At 45.3% G+C, this 23556-nt stretch overlaps 2 protein-coding genes across 4 annotated transcripts in view; one reads left to right on the top strand and one right to left on the bottom strand.

Annotated features, from left to right (window-relative positions):
* The first annotated feature begins 758 nt into the window (after window positions 1-758).
* Tp53inp2 (tumor protein p53 inducible nuclear protein 2) lies at window positions 759-8640 on the top strand. Of its 2 annotated transcripts, none has more exons than XM_036185220.1 (4): window positions 759-952; window positions 4122-4296; window positions 4845-5013; window positions 5404-8640. In XM_036185220.1, the coding sequence occupies exons 2-4, from the start codon at window positions 4173-4175 to the stop codon at window positions 5657-5659; spliced, it is 549 nt and encodes a 182-aa protein (XP_036041113.1). In that variant the 5' UTR covers window positions 759-952; window positions 4122-4172; the 3' UTR covers window positions 5660-8640. The 2 variants fall into 2 exon arrangements, with proteins under 2 accessions (XP_036041113.1, XP_036041111.1); XM_036185218.1 differs by having other exon boundaries at window positions 4725-5013.
* Window positions 8641-9745: 1105 nt separating this feature from the next.
* Ncoa6 (nuclear receptor coactivator 6) overlaps window positions 9746-23556 on the bottom strand; it is an 80752-nt gene continuing 66941 nt past the window's right edge. For both annotated transcript variants that reach the window (XM_036183271.1, XM_036183272.1), the window contains 4 exons: window positions 21189-21257; window positions 18997-19033; window positions 16733-16881; window positions 9746-10300 (listed from right to left, as the gene is read on the bottom strand). In XM_036183271.1, the coding sequence (XP_036039164.1) occupies window positions 10257-10300; window positions 16733-16881; window positions 18997-19033; window positions 21189-21257 (299 nt within the window). In that variant the 3' untranslated portion in view covers window positions 9746-10256. The remainder of the gene's footprint in view (window positions 10301-16732; window positions 16882-18996; window positions 19034-21188; window positions 21258-23556) is intronic.

Genomic DNA, 23556 nt, shown 5'->3' with positions numbered 1-23556 from the left:
CCAAGTGCTGGGATTACAAGCGTGTGCCTGTATTCTCTTTTTCCATATGTAAATCAGGACCAACAATCCCTGTCCTGTCACTGCTCTGTCCTGTTCCGGTAGCAACGTGGACTAAATAAGGTGTGTAAACGTTCTAGGGCTGAGCTGTCTCCAGGTCAGTGTTTATTCAGCCTAGAGCAATTTCTTTCCAAGGCCAGATTTCCTGTCAGCCCCACCAACTCCCCCACACTCGCAGGTGCTCTTTTGTAACTGCGGCAAGGGAAAAAGATCCGCTCAAGCCCAGCGAAAAAAGGAGGGCTGGGAAAATAGAAAACGTGTAGGGGTGAAATGAGACAGGGGGAGAGCAGGCAAGAAAGGCAGTGTGGGGAAGAGCAATAAAGGACAAGGAGAGGGGTAAAAGGGACTTACAGACGGAACGTAGTGGGGGTGGGGGGGTCCTCCTGTACCTAAGACGCAGGCGAAGGGATGTGAGGAGCGCTGGGGCAAGTGAAAAAGCAAGGTTATGTGCAGAAAGAGCAGCGAGATCGAATCCTTGCAGAAGAATGGGGGGTCGTCTTCAGTGCGAGGTCTGTGGGTGACTGGGGGCAGGGAATTTGGGCCGTCACCTCCACTCAGCCGGAGGTTCGGAGCGCAGAGCCCGGGCTGCAGCCACCCGGCGGCGGACCGCGGAGGGGCGGGGAAAGAACATTCGACGCTTGCGATTGGTCGCCGCTCCGACGGCCGCTGACGCGAGCGGGCGGGCCCCTTTGTGACGTCACAATCAGCTGTTGGAGCGTTCGGATTTGTGCCCTGAGCCCCGGCGCAGCGGCCGCAGCAGCTCCGGGCGTGCGATTGCGAGCCCCGCCGTCTCCCGGCCAGTCCCCGGTATGCGGCGCCGGCTGTGAGCACCGGCGCCCCGGGGACGCCCGGCCGCACAACTACCTCAGCGCACCGGTTGCCGCAGCCGCCCCAGGTGAGTCCCGACCGCGGGGCTGGGGGCTCCGGGCGCCCCAGGACACGCCCTGCGCCCCCCTCTCCGGTTCTTTGTCTGTCTCCGCCGGCGGCCGCCGGAGCTGCGTTCTCGGCCCCCTATTGGTTGCCCCAAGCCGGTAGGCCATGACGTTGCTTATTTGCATATGACATTGAGACGTCACCAAGGCCAGCCCCGCCTTCCAGGCTTGCTTAGGTGCTTGTCCTCTGCTGACCCGGTGGGCGCAGTGTCGAGCCCGGCCGAGGGTTGAGAGACATTGAAAGGCAAGCGGGACCCGAGGGGACTCGGTGGTTTCCCGTGTTAATCTAGGGACAGTGGTCGGGCCTCTCATCTGCTTTTTGCTTGTGACCTGAGGAAAGGTCGGAGGGCATGCTCGATCTAAGTTGGGAGGGCGGTAGGTGGATGAAGACTCCAGGTCCCTGAGACAGCACCAGATGGCAGCGGATGGCCTCTGTCTTCAGGCTCCGCCCCCCAACATAATAACATCCTTCTAATCCCCGACATGTGTGCAGAGCCTTCGTTGATGTCATTTTCAGCCTACAAATATTGAGGGTCTTAAACCCCACTTCATGGAAGGTGAAACTGAGACCCAGAGAGACATAGCTTACTGGAGATCTCAGCCAATTAGAGTCACACTCAGTGAGTGACAGGACAGGTTCCTTAGCTGTGGGCAAATGCATAGTACAAGCTCAGTTCGAATAAAAAAATCTATATATCCATTTACTGGGGACCCTGTCTTGGGCTCAGCACCCTACCAATTTGATAGGGTGTTTTGATTCTGGGCATTTGCCCAAGAGGTCTCTGAAGATTGGGTCCCTTTCAAGACCCTGACCACCTCTGCATTCTCTCTACCTTGGAACCCAATAAATTGCTGTCTCTCAGCTGTTTTGACCACAGAAAGGTGAGTCACTAGTTGCCTGTCTCCAGGTGTCTCCAGGGCAGATGTTGTTGAGAATGAGTTGGGAGTTCCCTCTGTTAGCCTCTCATCACCTTGTAGATCCCAAGCTGTGAGCTAAGAAGAACCCAGACATTCCCTAGCACTGGTGATTGCAGAGTTTATGCAGCAGAAAGAATGTTTCTTACTTTCCAAGTGAGTAGATATGGAGGCTGGAGCTGGAGCCTCTTCCCAGACTGGGGTTTGTTCAGGAATGGCCTGGGCTAGGGGTGGCTTAGGGCTCAAGTGCTATTCTGGGCACAGCTGCTGTAGTATTAAGGGAAGGTTCTTCTTGGAGTGGAGCCAGGAATCTGAGAAGCAGGAAGCCAGCAGGCTAGGAAAGAAACCCAGGAGACTCTCCTAGTGGTCAAAGGGGAGAGGGGTGGACAGCCATAACTGGCTGGTAGCTGCCATCTCTCCTGGCTGTCACTGACTCTTGTATCATCTCCGTAGGGAGCTTCTCTGCTGAGCCTCTCTTACCTCACTCAGCATGTCAACAGTTGAGGCTCATTGCAGGGTCTGATACAGTGGGAACTCTGGGAAATGCATGTCAAAGCTCGATGCCAGGATCTCTGCATCTCTCTCTCTGGAAAGGCAGAAGGGTGACTTGTCTGATCTCCCTGTCTCCTGTGCATCCTCATATTCTTGGGTAGTCTCTCTTGAGGCTTTTCTGATTATATATGTTCTGCACTGCCCCACCACTACTAAGCTGTAGCTTTTTGGGTAGATTAATGTTATCACTTCAAGGTCTCTGTTCCTAGAACAGGAGACTTCTTCCTTGTCTTGGTCCAGGGAAGGACTGTCTGAAGGCTTGGATCTCGGTTCAACCCTTGCATTTATCCTTAAGGGCTCCTTGGATCTGACTGCTTCCTTTTTCCATCATCATCTACCACTGACAGGTTGTTTTACAAGGGCCAGGTGACCCAATATTCTTTGTTTTGGCCAGAGATGGAGGAAGGGGTTAGTCGGGAGGACCTGTGGACATAGGATCTTACACCTCATCTGGAATACATATCTGTGGGTTGCCCAGTCCCATGGTGAGATTGTAGCAAGAACTATGAGGTTCCTATTACCTAGCACTTTTCACACCACACAGGGTCCTTATAACTATTCTTGGTCTCTGAGGTCAAAGATTGCTGCCTAGAAAATCTTGCTGAAATCCAAGATCATTCTTTTCCTATAAAAATACACCTAGACACAGCCCTAGTTACCAAGTTTAACATGTCTAATCTAGGCAGACACCCAGAAAAGACAGGAATGGACTGTAGTGATTATGGATGCCACTAGCTGTTTGGAGTCAAATACACAAATACCTGTGTCTTTTATGAGCTGCGAGACTTTGGACTTACCTCTCTGAGCCCTGTTTTAGTTCTCTCTTTACCAGAAAAAAAGAGTAGTTATTCTCTCTCCCCCTCCCTTTCTGTTCCTTTTGACAGGTTCTCATATAGCCGAGGACTGTTATTTATTTTTAGGTAGGGTCCCATGTAGTTCAGACTGGCCTTAAACTCACTCTGTAGCCAAAGCAGGACTTGAATGCCTGATCCTCTTGCCTCCACCTTGGCTAGGATGACAGATGGTGGTGCATCATGTCTGACTTTGAACTTTTTGGCCCTTGTGTCTCTAGCTCCCAAGTACTAAGACTACAGGCTTGCACCTTTCATATCTTGCTCTGATTCTATGCTTTGTTGTGAGGACTACACAAGATAAAATAGATGAAATTGCTTAGTATAGTACCTGGCACGTGAGTGTTAATTTTATGATGATAATAGTAAGGGCAGCGTCTTCCCTCAATGGAAATTTCCTGTTTACTTTTCAGAGCCCAACTTTAGCTGTTTCATCCTCTAGAGACCTTCCCTGGCAAAGCTTGGTCATAGATATCATTTCTTCCATATCCCCAAAGTCACCTGTAGTAATGGCAAGTTTATTGACTTATTGGATGCTTACTGTGTGCCCAGGCACTATTCTGAACACGTTATAAGTGTTTAGCTCATTTAATTTTTTTATTAGGGTGTTTCTGCTGTTGTTTGACAGATAAGAAAACAAAGACAGTCTCCTAAATTCACACTGGAAAGCCTACTCAGTGCAGAAAAGCGCACACTAGATGTGTGCTTCTCCATTATCAGTGCTGTGGGTGCTGGGGGGCTGGCGCCCTCTGTCCTCCAGCCACCCAAGGGTAGACTTTAGTCTGTGGTTCTAATGTCTTTCTACGCTTCCCAGGTTTTTGCACTGCCATAGGGCGCCCCCTTGAGGTTGCTTCACCCGCTGACCATGTTCCAGCGCTTCACCAGCCTTTTCTTCAGCCCTCCTTCGCCTCCTGAAGACTCCAACTGTCCCGAGGCCTTCGTCTCAGAGGAGGATGAAGTGGATGGCTGGCTCATCATTGACCTGCAGGGTGAGGCCTGAGTCAGGGAGCAAGCACTCTGATTCCTAAGCCTATGAAGGCACCATAAGGACAGGAGGCCTTGCAATATGGAAGGGGATATTTGGGAATTGGAATCCCCTAGGCCTCCTGGGCAAAGTGAAGTTGGCAGTGAGCCCAGAGGTGAGGTAACATAGACCCTGCTCCTGAAAGCCCTGTCTCCTGATTTGTTGGGGCATACACCTGGGACCCCCAGGGCGGCAGGGTAAGGACCCTGGCCCTCAGGTGCTCTCTGGGCACGATGGACAGGGCTACAGGTCTGACTAACAATGCCCTTTCTCTCCCCATCCCCTGTGTTCGGTGTGTGTGTGTGTATGTGTGTGTGTCCCTCCACCCCCCCCCCCCCCCCCCCCCTGCTGCTCCCTTTCCTCTGCATGGCTCCCCACTCCCAAACCCTATAGATAGCTACACAGCTCCCCCAAACCCTGGGGCCTCTCCAGCTCCTGCAGGCCGTCCTCCACCCGCGCCCTCCTTGATGGACGAGAGCTGGTTTGTTACCCCCCCTGCCTGTTTTACTGCAGAGGGGCCCGGTCTTGGGCCGGCCCGCCTCCAGAGCAACCCCCTGGAGGACCTCCTCATTGAGCATCCCAGCATGTCCGTTTATGTCACCGGCAGCACCATAGTGCTAGAGTCTGGGCCACCTTCCCCTCACCCTGACGCTGCCTTGCCTGATCAGGACCTCAGCGATGGGTGAGTGGATTGAGAGTAGAGACTGGAGGCTAGGGCCTTAGGAGCCTGCAGGGCAGTGAGTGTCTTTGAGACAAAGGGTGGACCAGGTGGATAGTCACAGTGATCACTAAGGTGGGGCTTGGGAGAGTGTGAGTCTTGGCTCAGAAGCTTGGGACTAGCTTGAACTGCTAGGCCAGAGCGCAGAATGGGGCTTGTACTGATTGGCGGTTGGAGCCCCTGCCCTATCCTGTCTAGTTTAGCTGCCTCAGGGGCTGGAGTCTAAGAACATCGCTAACTGGGATTGAGGGTAGAGTTGGTACCCATCAGAGGGCATCATGCACTCTGCCCTGAAGAGACAGGATGGGAGATGCCAGCCCCCTGCCCCCTGACGTTTGTACTCTGTCCCTGCAGAGAGTTGGCACCTGCTGCTCGCCGGGAGCCCAGGGCCCTGCACCACGCAGCTGCTGCAATGCCAGCCCCAGCTGTGTTGCTGGAGAAGGCCGGCCAGGTACGGAGGCTGCAGAGGGCCCGGCAGCGGGTAGAGCGCCACGCCTTGAGTGCTAAAGTGCTACAACGGCAGAATCGCGCTCGGGAGAGTCGTTCGCGCCGGCCCAAGCACCAGGGCAGCTTCATTTACCAGCCGTGCCAGCGCCAGTTCAACTACTGAGCGCCCCTGCTACAACTCCAATCCCACGCAGACTCCCGGTCCCATCTGCCTCCTCTGCAGCGGCCAGTGTGCTGCTCGAGGGGTGTTCAGGGTCCGCCCGCCTCCATCTGGATACCACAACCTCCCTCCTTCCTAAGTGTTTGAGGTGGGATGATGGCCCTCTACTCCCCTGATTTCTCAGTTTCTTCTAACTCACCTGCCAACCTTTCACCGCGGGTCACCCTCTCCACCTATTTCCGGTTTCTCACCATCACACTCCCCACTCCTGCTCTCCCAGGCTTCCTTTTCAGACCCCCTGTTCTTGTCTCTCCTTCACTTTGTCTTCCTAGCCCACCGATTTTTAAGAGCCTCTCCCACCATGACCTGGCACCATGATTCCCCACTTTTAGCCCCTACTTTCCAAGACTTCCCTTTTTTATTCCTGGCAATTCCCCCCCAATCCTGACCAGGTACATACAACCTGCCAGGCCTGGGCCATTGTTCTTACCCTGTGGTCAGGTGTCAGGCACAGGATTTTGATTTCAGTCATCCCCACCCGCCCTGGGGGTTGAGCTCCTTGGACTGCTTAGGCCTGGAAAGTTCAAGTATGTGGAGGAGGACAGTGAGCTGTAAGTTAGATAGGGTGAAGGGAATGGAGGGAAACAGGCAGCGTATTGGGATGCAGACAGGGACAGATGGGTTGAGAAACAGTTGGGAGCAGGGCATCATGAGAGCTGGCATTGTGCTTGGTCAGAGGAGTTAAGCCCTGGTCTTAGGCTTGAGCCTGGAGCCTGCCCCCATTTCCTTTTCCTATAATCCTGCCTTCCAGGATTTTTCCTGAAATCTGTCCCCCTTCAGGAGGAACTCTCCCCCCTCCCCCAGTGAGTCTAGAGTCCGAAGGGCTTGTACCTTGTCACCTTACCTTGACATGCCACCCCAGGAGTAGAAGCTGGGTAAGGCCCCCGACATTCTGGCCATCTTTGTTCATATGCCCAAGGTGCTAGAATTAGCTTAGAGATGCAGGCCAGAGGGCTTCCAGGCAGGGAAAAGGGTACATACCCCAAGGCAAGAATGCAGAGGGATGATGCTAAGGAGGACAAGTTTGGGGTAAAGCCATCCCTAGACTGATAGCTCCGCCTTCATCTTGCCTCTGGCCTTATATTTCCATACTTTGCTTAATATGGCTGGCTAATAAACACTCCTGGGTAGGAGGCCAGGAGCCTCACTGTTCCAATTCCCAAAATTTTTCTTATGGAAGTTCAGGGCCTTCAAGGGGCTTCTTAATGTTCTCCCACAGGGCTCTTCCTTTCCGAGTGCCCTGTGGTCTCTTTCCCTTTCTAGTTAAATATCAGGAGTAAGGAATTCTTGGGTAGAGCACAGGGATGGGGTAGCCAGCTTCTCCCTTCTTGTGGTGGGGCTCAGACACCAGCAACAGCCTCTTGGGATGCCCCAAGTTGTTTCCAGTTCTTTCTAGCTGTCCTTTTTTAAGTGTGTGCTCTTCCTTCCTCAAAACTTTTAGATTTCCTGTTACATATTAACACAGGTCTTCCCTTTCACTCCAACTCCAGGTTTCCAGGCCTCAGAGCCAAGCCGGGGTTGGAGAAAACTGCATTCCTATAAGGGTAAAAGTAGCTGCTCTCTCTGATCCTTTCTCACCAGGCTTCATGTGGGGATGGGAGAGGTTGTCCCCAGGATGGGGACAGAGGAAGCCCTGCTAGGGTCTCCTAGCTCAAGGATAAGCCAAACACAAACTATACGTAGATCAAAACCTCACACCAGCTTATTAGGGCCCTAGTAGTTGATAACCACTTCCAAGAGCTGAAACTCCCTCCAGCCTTTCTTATCTAATCCTCACTGCCAGATGGGGGCCTAGGCTCATTCCTGGGTTAGTGCCCATGATCCAGATGGGGGCCTAGGCTCAGTCCTGGGCAAGTGCCCACGATCCTGCTGCTGTGGGAAGTTTGATAGGGCATTTGGCTCAAATTTCAAAAGGCCTCACTCCTGACCTGTATTTCTAGAACCCTCCAATCTCTCATCTGACTGGTTGCAAGGCTTATTTTTCTTTTGTACTTTTCCTGTAGATTCTGTAGCATTTGAGTGTGGCAATATTTTAATTGTGTATAGATTTCTCAGTCTCCTGCTAGTCTGATTCCTGAAGCATCAGCCCCTGTCATACTGTATTGACTGTGTATGTGCCTTTCACCTTGAGCATGCTTCAGGATTTTTTTTCTTAAACCACAGAACTTGAATATACAAGGGAACCAGAATTCACAAAGTCCTATGCAACCCTAGACGGGAGGAGGTTAGAGAGTCTGTCGCGAGTGATGATTTCAGAGACCCTGGAGAAATTTGTACCAGTTTGTATTTAATGTCAGTACTACCAGCACTTTGCCAAAACTAAGGATGTCAGAGGGACCTGTTTCTAGAGAGAGTCTCAGTTACATCGAAGGGCAGTTTCCAGCTTTCTCCAGTAAGTCTGGGTGGCTCTCTTGAGCTGGTGTCACTTTCTAACCTTTACCAGTCTAGCCCAGTAGGGCACTGTGTGTGTGAGTGCAGTTTGGTGCTGTTTTGGAGTATGCCTGCTCCCCAGCCTGGAACCCTCTGATCAACTTGCTGTGACCTATAATGTCTTAGGTGCAACAAGGACCCTACCAGAGCTCCTGGGTGGCTTTCAAGATCCATGTAGCTTTGTGTGAGGGGACTGAATGCAGACAAACCACAGCCTGCTCTAATAACTTCTTACCCTACCACCTAGTTCCAAAAGGAACCAACAAGTTGAGTGCATCTTTGTTGGGTGTTTGTGTTGAGATTGGCTGCAATGAAAATTCTTTGACTGACCATGTTGTGACGTGTCGACAGACTCCAGGACACAACCACCTCGACCTGGTCATGTGGCATGCCTGTGTATGTGTGTAACAGGGTTCTGAATGTTAGATTGTAATGCTACTCCTGTATGGGGGAAAAATAATATAAACAAATAAAAATCTATTTAAAGCACATTATGCTTTCTGCCTGAGTTGAGCTAAAGTATAAGAAACACCATAATCTCAAGTATAGTCAATGCAGAGGGTATTATTAGTAGACTGGCTTTGGCTCTGATTTGTCATACAAGAGAGGAAGAGGGAAAGTAAGTTCTCTGGAAAGAGACAATGTAGGGTCTGACTCATAAACTATTTTTAGAAGATCCTTGTAAGAGACGCATATGAAGATATCTGAAATACAGGAATGAGAATGGAAGCACAGTGGAGACACTGGGCCATTCTTTAGTCCCAGGCACTGGATTATAGCAACAAGGAGAAGCTGCCTATTTGACTGCACAACTATGCTAAGACAATCTGGCTGGCTAGTCTGAGCCAGTCTGAATGGAGCAGCACAGGCATGAGGTGGGGACGTGCCATCTATGCTGCGGACAGCCTCTTGCCTCTCAAAATCCTGGATGCCTTTGATGAAAGGTTGCTTCTACTTTCTGAGACAAGGTCATAGGTAGCCCATCCTGTAGCTGAAGATGACCTTGAACTCATGATTCTTTTTGGTTTTTCGAGACAGGGTTTCTCTGTAGCTTTGGAGGCTGTCCTGGAACTTGCTTCATAGACCAGGCTGGCCTCAAACTCACAGAGATCCACCTGCCTCTGCCTCCTGAATGCTGGGATTAAAGGTGTGCGCTACCACTGCTTGGCTAACTTGTGATTCTAATGCCTCTACTTCCCAAGCACTAGGATTACAGGTGTGTGCCACCATACTTGGTGATTATTTGCAAACAAATAAAATCAGACACATATGCATATACACACATATATGCATATAATGCATATATGCACTATACAGACACATTCTCATATACACACACACACACACACACACACACGTATATACACACACACGTATATACACACACACACATATGTGAAATCTCCAATATGCTGTTAAAACAGTTCTGGTTTGTTCAAAGCCAAAAAATGAGTTGGAGGAGCAAGTGGATACATTTTCCTCATCTTGCTGGGTGGGCATTTCAGGTGGGAAGTGTCTGAGTTACAAAGAAGGTTGTGTCTACTCATCTGTGACCAAAAAGAAAATCTTGCTTACCCTTCCCAATAACATACTTTTAAGTTCTATGACAAAGACATTTATTTAACACGTTCAATATTTCACATTGTACAAACCCTTAGATTCTCTTTATTCACTGGTCCATTTCTACAACAAATACATCCCAAACACTATATAATAAAATTATTTACAACACTTCCAAATGACAAGATTGCTCGTTGCCCCACTACTGCTATTCACACAGTACTTCCACAGCACAGTACATCATTAGAAGATCTACAAATGCTCACCCTGTACTCTAGGCTGCTTAGGAAATGTGAAACTAATAACATTTATAATGGCATTAGCTCCTTTCAATACATGGCAACATTTTAGAAGCCTTGAACTTCATTTTGCAACACCAAAAGGGCTGCTCCCCGTGTATACCTTATGAGACAGGTTTCAGGGACTAGGAAAAGGATTGAGTTATTAAAACGACTAACTGTACAGAAATAGATTTAAAAAGTCACAGCTGAAAATTGCTCTTTGTAAAATTCACACACATTTACAAGTATCAAGTCATCTTCCAGCTTGCTTACTTGGATTTTCTTCGCTTGGATTGCACTGCACCAGTTATATCTGTTGGGGAAAAGCAAGGACATGTTTAACGAAGGTAGGAGCGCCCTTTAGGTGTCCACACTGTCTAGAATTGACATTGTGGAGCCCTATGAGGCTTTAAATCACTTTAAGGGACACATGGTTTGAAAACAGTCACAGGCTTTGTCTGCTGACTTATGTGGTACAAGAGTGTGTCCCTGTCTATCAGGACCTGCCAATTGGGGGAAATGGGATGAAGACCAGCAAGATGGTTCAGTGGGTAAAAAGCACTTGCTACCAAACCTGAGTTTAATCCCTGGACTCCACATGGTGGAAAGAGAACCAATTGGGCGCGCGCGCACACACACACACACACACACACACACACACACACACATGAGATAAAGGAAGAGAAGATGCACCTGGCTAGAAAGATTGGCAGTGTTATGGTAGGGAAAACCTTTATTATGTTTGTGTGTGTATGCCTGGACATATGGAGGTCAGAGGGCAACTTGGGAGTCAGTTCTTTTCTCCCGCTGGTTTCAAGGGTTGTGTGGCAAGCACTTTTACCTGCTTTATCTCTATCTTTATCTGCCTCCAACACCCTGATCTCTTACAAGCTGTACAATCAACTTCACAATCTCCCTTGCCAATTCCCATCACTCACTGAAGTTATATACACACTAATAGTGCTTTTGGTGAGAAGTCAGCGAGTGAGTGAACTGCACCAGAAACCAGTCTTTGGCTCTCTTGTACCCAAGCCATTATTCTGCAATAAGGAACTTGTCTTGGTATGCTACAGTTAAAGTCTCTAAACTACACGACATGGATCTTAGTCAAGGGCTACTGTGGCCCATGTATATCAGTGTTTTGGAGGGCTGGGGTTACACAGCTCTATCAGCAGAACTCAATCTCAATTAGCACACCCCTCCGCCCAAACTAACTATTGGCACATACACACAGGGAAGCATTTCGGAACAGCTAAAGCCATCGCTGAACCTGAGGGCTGCATAGGCAGCAATGAGTGACTTGTCACAGTGACAGGGACGTAAAAGGGAAAGACTGCTGTAATTCTCTAACTTCCCTTCCACATATCAATGTCCTAAGTCAAGCTACTCTGATCTCAGATTTAAATCATGTTTATTCACAACTTTTCCAGTCTTCTATGGCATAGTACAATAGTACCCTGAAGATCTGCTAATGTAAATGTTTCTTTAAAATCTAATTCAGGGGACTGGAGAGATGGCTCAGTGATTAAGAACACTGACTGCTCTTCCAGAGGTCATGAGGTCAATTCCCAGCACCCACATGGTGGCTCACAACTGTCTGTAATTATAAGATCAGACACCCTCACACAGACATGCATACAGGCAGAACACCAATGCACATAAAATAAAAATAAATAAATTATTTTTTAAAAATCTAATTCAGGGGTTAGGGATTTAGCTCAGTGGTAGAGCGCTTGCCTAGCAAGTGCAAGGCCCTGGGTTCAGTCCTCAGCTCTGAAAACAAACAAACAAACAAACAAACAAATAAAAAAAATCTAATTTAACCGGTCAGTGGTGAAGCACGCCTTTAAATCCCAGCACTCGGCAGGCAGAGCCAGGAAGATCTCTGTGAGTTCGAGGCCAGCCTGGTCTACAGAGCGAAATCCAGGACAGGCACCAAAACTACACAGAGAAACCCTGTCTCGAAAAACAAAAAACAAAGCAAAAAAACACACATATACACACAAAAAGATAAAATCCAATTCACTGTATTGACTTATTTTTCATGCTGCTACATGATATTTTAGCTTCAATACAAAATAGTCTTTTATCTCTCTCGGTATTGTGGCACAGGCCTTGTAATTACACCTGCCACCTCAGTACTTGTAAGGTACAGGCAAGGGGTCATCTTTGGTATATACAGGTCTTGAGGACAGCCTTGGGGCTATATGAGATGTTATAGATAACAAAAGCAAACTCTAAACCCAAACAATGTTTTAAATATCTTTATCTAGGTAAACAACTGTTTCTCATATATTAGTTCAAAAGGTGAATCAGATTCAATGATTTCTGGATGGAATGAATTTCCTGATGCTACATTACCAGGTTCAGTGTTCTAAGCAAAACTGTTCCTTTTAAGTATTTTGAGAACCCAGGTCACCAGAAACAGATGAGAAAAGCAAAAATTTTACTGCTGTTACCTCTGGCCATTGTCACAGAGGCCTGTATGATTTTCTAAGTGGGACCAGTGAAGTAATTCCAGGCTTCTGTTAGTGATAACTTCAGGTCATATGGGAGAGTATCTCCAAATATTTACAAAAAAGGACATTAATAATGGTGTTCTTTATTTTAATTTATATAAAAGAACTGAGTTTCATACAGCACACACAACTCCTCATAATCAACTATTTATTAATTTATACAAGGTCACTCTGCAGTCCAGGCTGCCTAGAACTTACTACTAGTGCAGACTAGTCTCAAATTTGTGATTCATCCTCTTCCCTCAGCCCTCAGCTGGGGTTATAGGGAAGGTCACTCTCCTGTCCCTATAACCAACTCTTCATGACCAATTCTCGTTTGATTTTCATGGCAGCAAGCTTGTTGTTTGGAGTGAAAATATACAGAGCCTTATCTTGGCATTGTTCATCCTTAGAAAAGTACTTGGGCTGGGAAGGTATTTCAGTGGGTGAAGAGCTGGCTGGCAAGCGTGAAGAGCAGAGTTAGATCTCCAGCACCAGTGTGGAAAGCCAGGGCAGCAGTGCATGGATGTAATCCCTGTGTTTGGGAGGAAAAACCAGGCAGCTCCCTGGAGGTTGCTGGCCAGCTAGTCTGCAACAATTAGCAAGGTCCAAGTTCAATGAGAGCACACTGTCTCAAGAAAATAAGATGGAGGGGCTGGAGAGATGGCTCAGCAGTTAAGAACACAGGCTGCTCTTCCAGAGGCCCTATGTTCAATTCCCAGCAACCACATGGCAGCTCATAACTACCTGTAACTCCAGTTCTAAGGGAGCCAACACCTTCACACAGAGACACATGTGCAGGCAAAACACAAATGTTCATCAAATTAAAAAAATAAGGTGGAGAGTGGCTGATATCCAATATTGACATTTGGCTCCCATATGTATGCACACACACGTGTACATACCTAAAAGAATATATATACATATATGAAAATGAAAAATCTATCAACTAGGTCAACTTTAGAAACGTCTCCCTCATGTACAAAGAATAAAATGGTGGCTGGGTGAGGTGGTGCACATCTTTAATCCCAGCACTTAGACAAAGGCAGGAGGGTTTCTCTGAGTTTGAGGGCTGTATGGTCTATGTAGCAAGTTCCAGAACAGCCAGGACTAAAAAAAAAAAAAAAAATCAAACGATGTGTCTGAGACTTGGACAGACGTGGGTGGAAAATAAGGTGGTAAAGGAGGGTTAACAATGTCAGGCTCCACCTCTTTTTATTCCCAAGTCAACAAATTAGAAAACTGCCTTTGAGTACAAATTAATGTATGAGGCCCTCAGTAAAGGTGGTGATATATTTTTATAAAAATATCTTTTAGCTCCCCGTCACAAGACTGAACTAAGGCAGACCTTACAGCAACATGCCATTTAAGACTATTTATTTAATTAGATTTTTTTTTTTGAGACAGGGTTTCTCTGTGTAGCCCTAGCTGCCCTGGAACTAGTTTGGTAGACCAGGCTGGCCTCGAACTCACAGAGATCTGCCTACCTCTGCCTCCTGAGTGCTGGGATTAAAGACATGTGCCACTTACTACCTTACTATGTACTCAGCATATTTAACTTGCCTTTAAGAAAACAATGTAACCAGTTAGTCGGTGGTGGCTCAAGCCTTTAATCCAGCACTAAGGAGGCAGAGGCAGGTCTATCTCTGAGTTTGAGACCAGCTGTTCTACAGAGCAAGTTTCAAGACAGCTAGGGCTACACAGAGAAACCCTGTCTTGGAAAACCAAAATAAAAAAATAAAAAAAGAAAGAAAGACAGAAAGAAAACAAAACAATGTAACCCACCTTACTATGCCTTGGATTTCCCACGAAATCAGCTTTTAAAATCTAAGATAAATGCATAGCTTTAATCTTAAGTTATGTACTCTTCTGTGCCCTTGGCCCAGAATATGTGTGGATGTTCATGGTGTGGTAATCGTTTGCTGAAAACAGTCAACAGGCTGAAAACAACCTTAAAGTAAATACCCACCATAAACATTGCAAACATATGTTATAGGTCGACAATGTCTGTCTGCTGTGTGGAGTGCTGTGTAGTTAGGTTTGGTCAAGAAGTTAAGTGACTTCCTCCCTGGTAAAACCCTGTGAAAGACAGAGCTGCCTTAACCACTGAGCCATTTCTTCAGCTCCCCATTCAAAACTTTTAAGATGTATTGATACTGCAGTAAGATATTTCTATGATTCAGGTACCCAACATTATACATGCCTCCAAGGCAAGTGGTGTTACTTTTAAGGCCTCTGTCTTATCTATATATAACTGGTAGGCCCGTGGCTTACTTCTAGGGGTTGTGAGGCATTATGACATTCCTTGCAGGCAACAGCTGAGTCCTTATATCAGTGTCCAATGTCAGTGCACCAGACTCTGCCCTTCTAATGGGATGGGTTTTGTTTGTTTGTGTTTTGAGAAAGAGTGTCCTGTAGCCCATGCTGGCCTCAAGCTTGCTCTGTAGCTGAGGATGAAATTAAACTACTGGTCATCTTTCCTCTGCCTCTTAAGGGCTGGGATTACAAACATGTGCCATTAGGCCTACCTTTCAAGTCTGAACTGTAAGGTCAGCATCTATGAAAACTAAGGAGTTTCCAGAGAGATAGCGGAACATGACTAAGGGTTCTGGATCACAGAAGTCAAGAACAATTAATTAAAAAAAAAATAAACAGTAGGGTTGAGGGATTTAGCTCAGTTGGTAGAATCCTTACCTAGGCCATGGGTTCAGTCCCCAACACAGGAGAAGAAGAAAAAAAAAGAACAGTAGCTTAGATGGGTGGCTCATGCCTATAATCTCAGGATTTGGGAGGCTAAGAAGAAGGATTGTCAAACAAATTCATGGACAACCTGGGCTACAGAGTGAGAGTCTGTCTCAAAACAATCTCCCTTTCCCAAATTAGAGACAGTTTTCATAGAGAAAACTGGTGATGTAAAGCTGAGGTCATAAAAGAATTTATTATGAGGCACAGATGGAGGTCCTAGGCTTCAAGCTGAAGAGGAGTCACTGCTGTGTCATAGGAGTCTACTTAGATTAATATCTTGGTAGTGTAAATGGAGTGTTCTATTTTTTTCTAAGAAGATGTGAGAGTCCCTACCAAGACAGAGCAGAGAATGTTGGGGTAGAGGTTTGAAAAGTATGGAGAAGTCAAGTGTAAAAGTGAATGCCTCTAATCCCAGCACTCAGGAGGCATAGGTTTGAGAGTTGAGGACAACATGGCTACATAAGAAGACCCTGTTACAAAGGGGATAAAGGAGTAGACAGTATGTAGAAAAAGGTACTTTTTCTGGGTCATACTCCGGATTTAACTGAAGTGAGTGATCATGAGCTTTCTAGTGTGTGTATGTATGTTTTTTTGACACAGGACCTCATGTAACTACCTCAACCTCCCTATGTAGCTAAGGATCCTTAAACTCTCACCTCCACCTCACTAGTACCATAATTAGAGGTATGTGCTCGCACACTTAGGTGCAAACATGAGTTTAAAATGAGACCAACCTGTGGTGGGTATTGTGTTCCCTGACATATTGTGTGTTCCCCGAAATAAATATATCTGGGGTCAGAGAACAGACAGCCACTAGAACAAAGCCAAAAATGGTGGCTAGAAAATGGGAAGAGTAAGCCATAGCAGAAGTTGGGTGGTGGTGGTACACGCCTTTAATCCCAGCACTTGGGAGGCAGAGCTAGCTGGATGTCTGAGTTCAAGGCCACTTTAAAAACAGCTAAGCATGCTGACCCATGCCTTTAATCCCAGAAACCCAATCTTTAATCCCAGCAGAAAGCAGAAAGGTATATAAGGCCTGAGGACCAGGAACTAAGTTAGTTGAGCACTTGGCTGGTTTAGCATTCAGGCTTTGAGTGGCACAGTTCAGCTGAGATTCATGTGGATAAGGACTCAGAAGCTTGCAGTCTGAGGAAATAAGACCAGCTGAGGAACTGGCGAGGTGAGGAAGCTGTGGCTTGTTCTGCTTCTCTGATCTTCCAGCATTCACCCCAATAAATGGCCTCAGGTTTGATTTTATTAATAAGACTCTTTAACTACACCAACCTAAGTTCCTTGTTCTTCCAGAGTGGTCATTGCTCTTGTGTACAGACAGGAAATACGATGCTAATGGACTGACAAGGAAGAAAGGGCAAAGCCAGAGAAAGCAGACTGACCTAAGAGGAGGAGGATGGAGGCTCAGGTCCCTGCTGCTGTCATGAGGACCCTAGCTTTTACTCTCCCCTACCCCGCCCCACCCTCAAAGCATAAGCCCCACTGCTAACCTTTTGTAGAGCTGGAGGCTGAAGCAGGCCGAGAGGATCGTTTTCGATGTCCATTTTCCATGCTCTCAGAAGTCACAGTTGGCTCCTCAGTTCGAGAGTTTCTTCGGCTCGGGGTTTTGGACTTCTCAACTATCTCTTTTGGCTCACTGCTGATAGAGGGAAGTACCAAGTTTCCAGGAAGGTTAAGGGCATCAAGACACATAAAAGGGACACACCTTAAGTACAGTTTCATTCATAAAGTAGAAGGTAATTAGCAGCTAGTCAGGGCCAGAGATACAGCTCAGCCTATCTAGCATGTACAAGTCCTGGGTTTGATCCCCAGCACTGAAAACCACAAAAAGAAAACAAATCTGTCACTATAGATGGAAATGGGACAATGCTGTTGAGGACTTAAGTGAGTCTAGTTTGTTACATTAGAAAAATAAGCTGGGCGATGGTGGCGCACGCCTTTAATCCCAGCACTTGGGAGGCAGAGGCAGGCGGATCTCTGTGAGTTCGAATCAGTCTGGGCTACAGAGTGAGATCCAGGATAGGCACAAAGCTACACAGAGAAACCCTGTCTCGGGAAAGAGAGAGAGAGAGAGAGAGAGAGAGAGAGAGAGAGAGAGAGAGAGAAAGAGAAAGAGAAAGAAGCAGCCGGACTCTTACTGTAGCTCAGACAGGCTTGGAACTTGGAATACATAGCTGAGTCTGACTCTGGACTCAAGGCAATCCTTCTCTTTTGTTGTTTCCTAAGTGCTGTGATTATAGCTATGAATTTCTACAACTCACTGTAAAGAAATCCTTTTATATAGCTTTGATTATAACCAACAAAGTTAAAATTAATCTAAGTAATGGGAATATATTCATAATCAACTGCAAATATGCTGAATGTCCCAACTCCAACCCTGGAACTTTAGTAGGAAAAGATTTAAGATTGGTAATAACTGTTTAAATAACAGACACAGGGACAAGTTTACAAAAGACATAGAAATGCCTAATAATAATACTTAGTTAATTATGACACATCTACATGTAGTCTTAAAGAAATTCTGTGAAAGACTACTCTATGACAAACTGTCCATGCTACGTGAGTGAATGGGTCCGACACACACGTGTGCAGTAAGACTTCTCTCTATATTCAGTGAAGAAGACTACAAGTTCACTCTCTACAATTCTCTGATGTTTCCTTTCTTTTCTTCTCTCTCTCTCCCCCCCCCTCTCTTTCCTCTCTCCCCTCCTCTTCTCTCTCTCTCTTTTTCCGAGACAGGGTTCTCTGTGTAGCTTTGCACCTTTCCTGGAACTCACTCTGTAGCCCAGGCTGGCCTCGAACTCACAGAGATCCATCTGGCTCTGCCTCCCAAGTGCTGGGATTAAAGGTGTGTGCCACCACTGCCGGTCCAAGTCTAGATTTTTATCTGTACATCTCTAACTTGTCTACTGTAATGCATAGGTCAAATGTAAGGGCCAAAAGATGAGTTTGCATCTCAATTTCACCATTTGCTGTATCTGTGACCTTAAGCAATTTAGTTAAAGCTCTCTGACCTTTAGATTTCTCAACTATATGATATAATTTATTATCATAATGGATATTGTGAAAAATCAAGAGAGGTAATACATCTAGAGTGCCTGTAGTCCAGAGTCTGGCAAGGAGTAATATTCAAATACTATTAGTTAATATGAAGAGCTGATATGAAGGTTTAATGAGAAAATGATTATTTTACAAGCTAAATTTCTACACAAATATGAGACATTCTTTAAAACGTTACTGTATTCCTTCACTTAAAAAGGGAGTGATTCTTAACCTTTCTAGCGCTAATAAGGTAAAGCCACAGATGTACTTCATCTGTTTTGCTATGATATATAGGGTAGCACAGTTAACAAAACATGGATGTGGGGTTACACTCTACCTACTTGGCTTTCCCTTTCACCTTTGCGGATCAAACAGCTAGACTTAGAAGATATATTCAAAGACCATCAGTAAAGAAGGTGTTGCTTATACACAGAACACTTATTTCTTCACTTACGCTGAGTGCTGAATATGTTATCAGTTTTCAACAAGCATAAAAGAGAAACTTAATCATCAAGTTTTATTAAGTGAAATGTTACCCTGGAGGAGTGAGGGCTCATAGAAGTTCTCTGTGAGCAGTAGAAACAGACTGGTGCTAGAGTATAGGAGAGGGACAAGGTGAGGAGGAGACGTTTAAAGACAAAGGATGCTGATAACTTTCAAAGAAGTCATGCCAAGGACATGTTAAATCTGAAGATAGGGTCATTCTTCTTACCTTTGTCCAGAGACTATGGCAGCATTGGCCTCAAGTTCTGTAAAAAATAAAAGGGAAAATGAGATATGGAAGCTGTTGTTATGTATGTCCACAGGGAGAAGCTAGGCGTCTACAGAATGCAGAATGCTGTAGTTAGACTAACAAGTCTCCATGTCCTGCAGGAGTCTCACCCACCCTATGTGGTATGGAGACAAAATCAGCACTGATCCAACTTGGTTTGTTGGGAACGTAAGATACCACTTGGCTTATTTTTTATTTCTAGTTCACATTATGAAATAATCCTGTTGGGATCAACAAAATGAAATTTACACTGCCTGGTTCATATTTCACCCAGCTAAAACCAGTTTAGTAAAAGAAGCCTCTTCCTTTCATGTTGAAGGGACTGTTTTTATTCTTAAAATATCACCACCTCCTGCATTTTATTTTCAAAGGCAATTATCTTTAAATACAATAGAGTGTCTATGAAAGATTCATTTTCCCCCCTGAACAACAAACATCCTCACTCAATTTTAGAGGGCAGATAGCTGTGCTCTGAGATACTACACTAAGACTATATTATATCTGTTTCTCAGACACTTTACAGGCTTCATCAGCACTGAGCGATGTCCTACAAACAAAACAGTCTGTCTGTCTAGTAGGGCTGCACCAGTAAGCCATTCCCTGTGCTTACCAGATACTTCTTTTCAGCACCAGCAAAAAACAAAACAAATCTTCTATTACTTGCTTCTAGGTAGCTCCATCTCTTACAAAGGCTTTTCACTAATATGCCAGACAGCCATGTCTCTTGTCACTGCCCCCCGCCCCCTCCCACCCTGTACCTGTTTTCCCATGTGGAGAATCCAGTGCCTCATGCTTACTATCTAAGCTGCTTGAAGGCAGAGTACTTAGCTTAATTTTTTTTTTTCCTGGTTTTTCAAGACAGGGTTTCTCTGTGTAGCTTTGTGCCTTTCCTAGAACTCACCCTGTAGCCCAGGCTGGCCTCAAACTCACAGAGATCCACCTGCCTCTGGCTTCTGAGTGCTAGGATTAAAGGCGTGCGCCACTACTGCCCAGCATATGTATATTTTCAATAAAAATTTTTACTTGTCTTATTTATTTATCTATCTATCTATCTATTTATTTCAACTGAATCTATCTATTTATCTATCTATCTATCTATTTATTTATTTATTTATTTGAGCTGAGGACTGGTCCCAGGGCCTTGCGTTATTTAATTTTTTAAGTGTGGGTGCGTGTGGGTGCGTGTGTGTGTGTGTGTGTGTGTGTGTGTGTGTGTGTGTGTGTGTATGCAACATGTGTGATATGCATGAGGGTGTGCAAAGAGGAGGCCAAGGAGACCTCAGATCCCTGAAGTTATAGGCACTTATGAACCATCAGATGTGGGTACTGGGAACTGAACTCTGGTTTTCTGAAAGAGCATTAAGTGCTCTTACCTACTGAGTCATCAGTCCAAGTTTATACTGTTAATGATATTCTAACTTTCTTTGGGAATCAGTCATACTTTCTATTTTGTACCCTTCAACAACCTTGTATGACCAAGAACCAAGTAAAACTAAATACTTCCATAATACTCATCTGCTCTGGCGGTCTAAGGCAAAGGTGTTCTTACTGCCATCAAGATACTTGTGTGTTTAGAGCTGACCCAGCATCTCACAGCAGCTATCTGTTAGATTACAACTGACTCCTCCTTCTAGAAACACCGCCCCTAGTACTATTTACTAGGGCTACAATAACTTGGCCACAGGGAGCAACTTAAAGCCATCCAGAGATGGCTGGGATGATTCACTGTGAGCAGAGTGGCTTGAAATACACCTCTACATCTGCCATGATAATCCAGTTGTATTTTGGTGCATTCATGCTTGCCACCCCAGTAAGCAACCATATGCCAACTAGTTGGCTGTCAGCCATGGATAGCAGGATCACAGAACAGGGGAAACAACTCAGGGTAGGATGGCAGACAATGAGTAGAGATAGGCCCTTCTTGAGCTCTCTGGCTAACACAACAAATGTGAAAACGAACAGGTTGGTTGGGAAAAGTACTACACAAGTTCTCCCACCCAACTCAAATTGGCTTGGGAACAAGTAGGTAGACAGTCCAGGTACTTCCTGGCATGAGAACATGGGACAGTGAGGACAGCACTGACTCCTTCCCATGTAACGCACTCCAGAAGATATTCTAGATGGCGCCTTACCTGGTCTGGCAACAGGCCCCTGCAGTGCTGTGGCTGCAGTCTCCTTTGGGACTAAAGTCTGTGAAGGGGCTGAGGCAAGAAACAAACAAACAGGTCTTTTACTTTTTTTCCTAACTAAACCAGAAAGCATTAACCAAGCAACTAAGTCACTGCTGAGCCACCACATTCTTAGAAGGCAGTGCTTGAAGCTGCCCTTCACTATGCCCTTCACAAAGCAGCCGATCTAACCCTCAGCAGCAAGGACTCCCACTCCAGGGTCTGCTCCTCCTTTGAGCAGATATAAAGAACCAGTGAGGGGAGGACACGAGAACAACAGCAGTCACAATTTTAGGGCCAATTTCAGGTCATGACTCCTTTTCTTTTTGCTTGGTTTTCAGACAGGGTCTTACTCAGTTTCCTCAGAGTGGTCTGAAACTCTTGATCCTTCTGCCTCAGGCTCCACAGTACTGGAATTATAAGCATGTGCCACCACACTAGGCCTGACTGCTGTTTTCTTAAAAAATAAAAACTGTCTTAGTAAGCAACCTAGCTACCAATCCTTCAACATTTAAAAACTTCTGACTTAACCCTCTAGAGAGTAAACATACTCCTTGATTACTAAAACACACCATTCTGTACTTTTCTATAGCATCCAGCAAGAGTGATGGGCATAAAACAGACAATAAATTTATACCTAAATGAATAAATCAATATGGTATTATTTACTTTTCTAACGAATAGTTTTAAGAACTTTCTAGAGGCAAGACACTGTGCTAGGCATCCTCAGAGATTCCGTCTTTTTGCATATCAGAAATTCAGCCTAGTACTGAAGGTAAGATAAATACATGTGGTACACTGCACTATAATGTCACATGGAAAGAGACACATAAAGTATAAAGTGCCATGGGAGTCCAAAACAAAAGAATATTCTAGGCTGAAAATGTAAAGGAACATTAAAGATAGAAATTAGTCTTTGAAAGACAGAAAGAACTTAAGATCTTTGAGAACAAGAATACACATACACTCTAGAACACAACCTTCCTGGATCATTCATTCAGTAAAGATTTAAGGCTCAGGTCTGCCAGAGCTGTCAAGGATGTGTCCTCTCATCTTAACACTTCAGCCTAAAATTTGTGGCAAAGTACAACAATAAGTTTGATCCTTTGGTGAAAACTGAATTTTGTAGGTTTCTCTCTGTGCTTAGTAATCAAAGACTTTATTTTGGATGCTTCTCTGATGAAGCATAAAATTATATATTAATATCTACTTAACTTCAGATTGGTTTCTAACATTTCTCAAGATAAAAGCACCGAAGTCCCTTGGAAAAGAATAGAACCAACTACAACAAAGTAGGTGGTCTTAACTAAAACTGAACCCTTTCTAATTGCTAGTTATTTCCCTAAAGCTTACATGTTTATTACTATTTGTGACCCAAATAAAAACATTTTCTAATTACTTCATCATTATTCTCTTAGTATCAGAGGGGAAAATTCCCTGAAAGGAAATAGAAATGGAAATATTTAGCAGCAGAGAACATGGTCTCATGCACCTCAAACTCAGTATGTAGCTGAGGATGGCCCTGCTTTTGATCTCCCGACCTCCTCCTCCCAAGTGCTATGATTATATGCATGCATCATCATGCCCAGCTTTCTTTTAAATTCTTATTGTTACCTACATCAACAAAATTCAAACTTGAAACACAGAGCCCTGGCTAGCAAAGTCCCTCTCTCCTATAAGGATAATGAACTCTTTGCAGGCCTTACCCCTCCCTGTATCTCTAACATTGAGGTAAGCAGGAGAAAGAAGGGAAGGAACCTTTCCAGATCTCTCTCTGAGGCATTAGGCTGGCATTCGATATTCACGTTCTCTGGGAGGTAGAATTACAATCTCCACTTAACAAGTCAATTACAAGGTACTCACTAGACTGTAACTGGCAACCAGTGGAGCTAAAATTTGAACTCTGATCATAACCTAAAGTTTGTATTTCTTCTGTAGGCACTCAAAGTATTTTAGCTGCATAAATAAAAGTGGTATTAGCTGGATTAGACATGATAGAGGCCTCTTAAGTATGGTATCATTAAGACTGACTAGTCTCTAAGAACGTGGCGCTTCTGCATCATTTGAGCCTCAAAGGAGTAAGAAGCTGTAGGGACACCTGGGCTTCCAGTATTAACTCCCTCTGCAGTACACAGGAAATGACCTGAACTTGATATCCATTGATGGAATTTACAAAGAGACCATGTCCAAAGGAAATGGGTAATAACACGTAAACCATGTATGATCAATTACATATTTTAGGTCCTATGCTAAGCATATCACATGCATTACCTCACTGAAATCTTGTAACTATTATTGTCTCCACACTACAAAGGAGAAAAGTAAAACTTGC

The sequence above is a fragment of the Onychomys torridus genome, chromosome 4, assembly GCF_903995425.1.
Source record: "Onychomys torridus chromosome 4, mOncTor1.1, whole genome shotgun sequence".
NCBI lineage: Eukaryota > Metazoa > Chordata > Mammalia > Rodentia > Cricetidae > Onychomys > Onychomys torridus.
The sequence above is the reverse complement of the archived record's forward strand: the minus strand, read 5'-3'. Positions and strand labels throughout refer to the sequence as shown.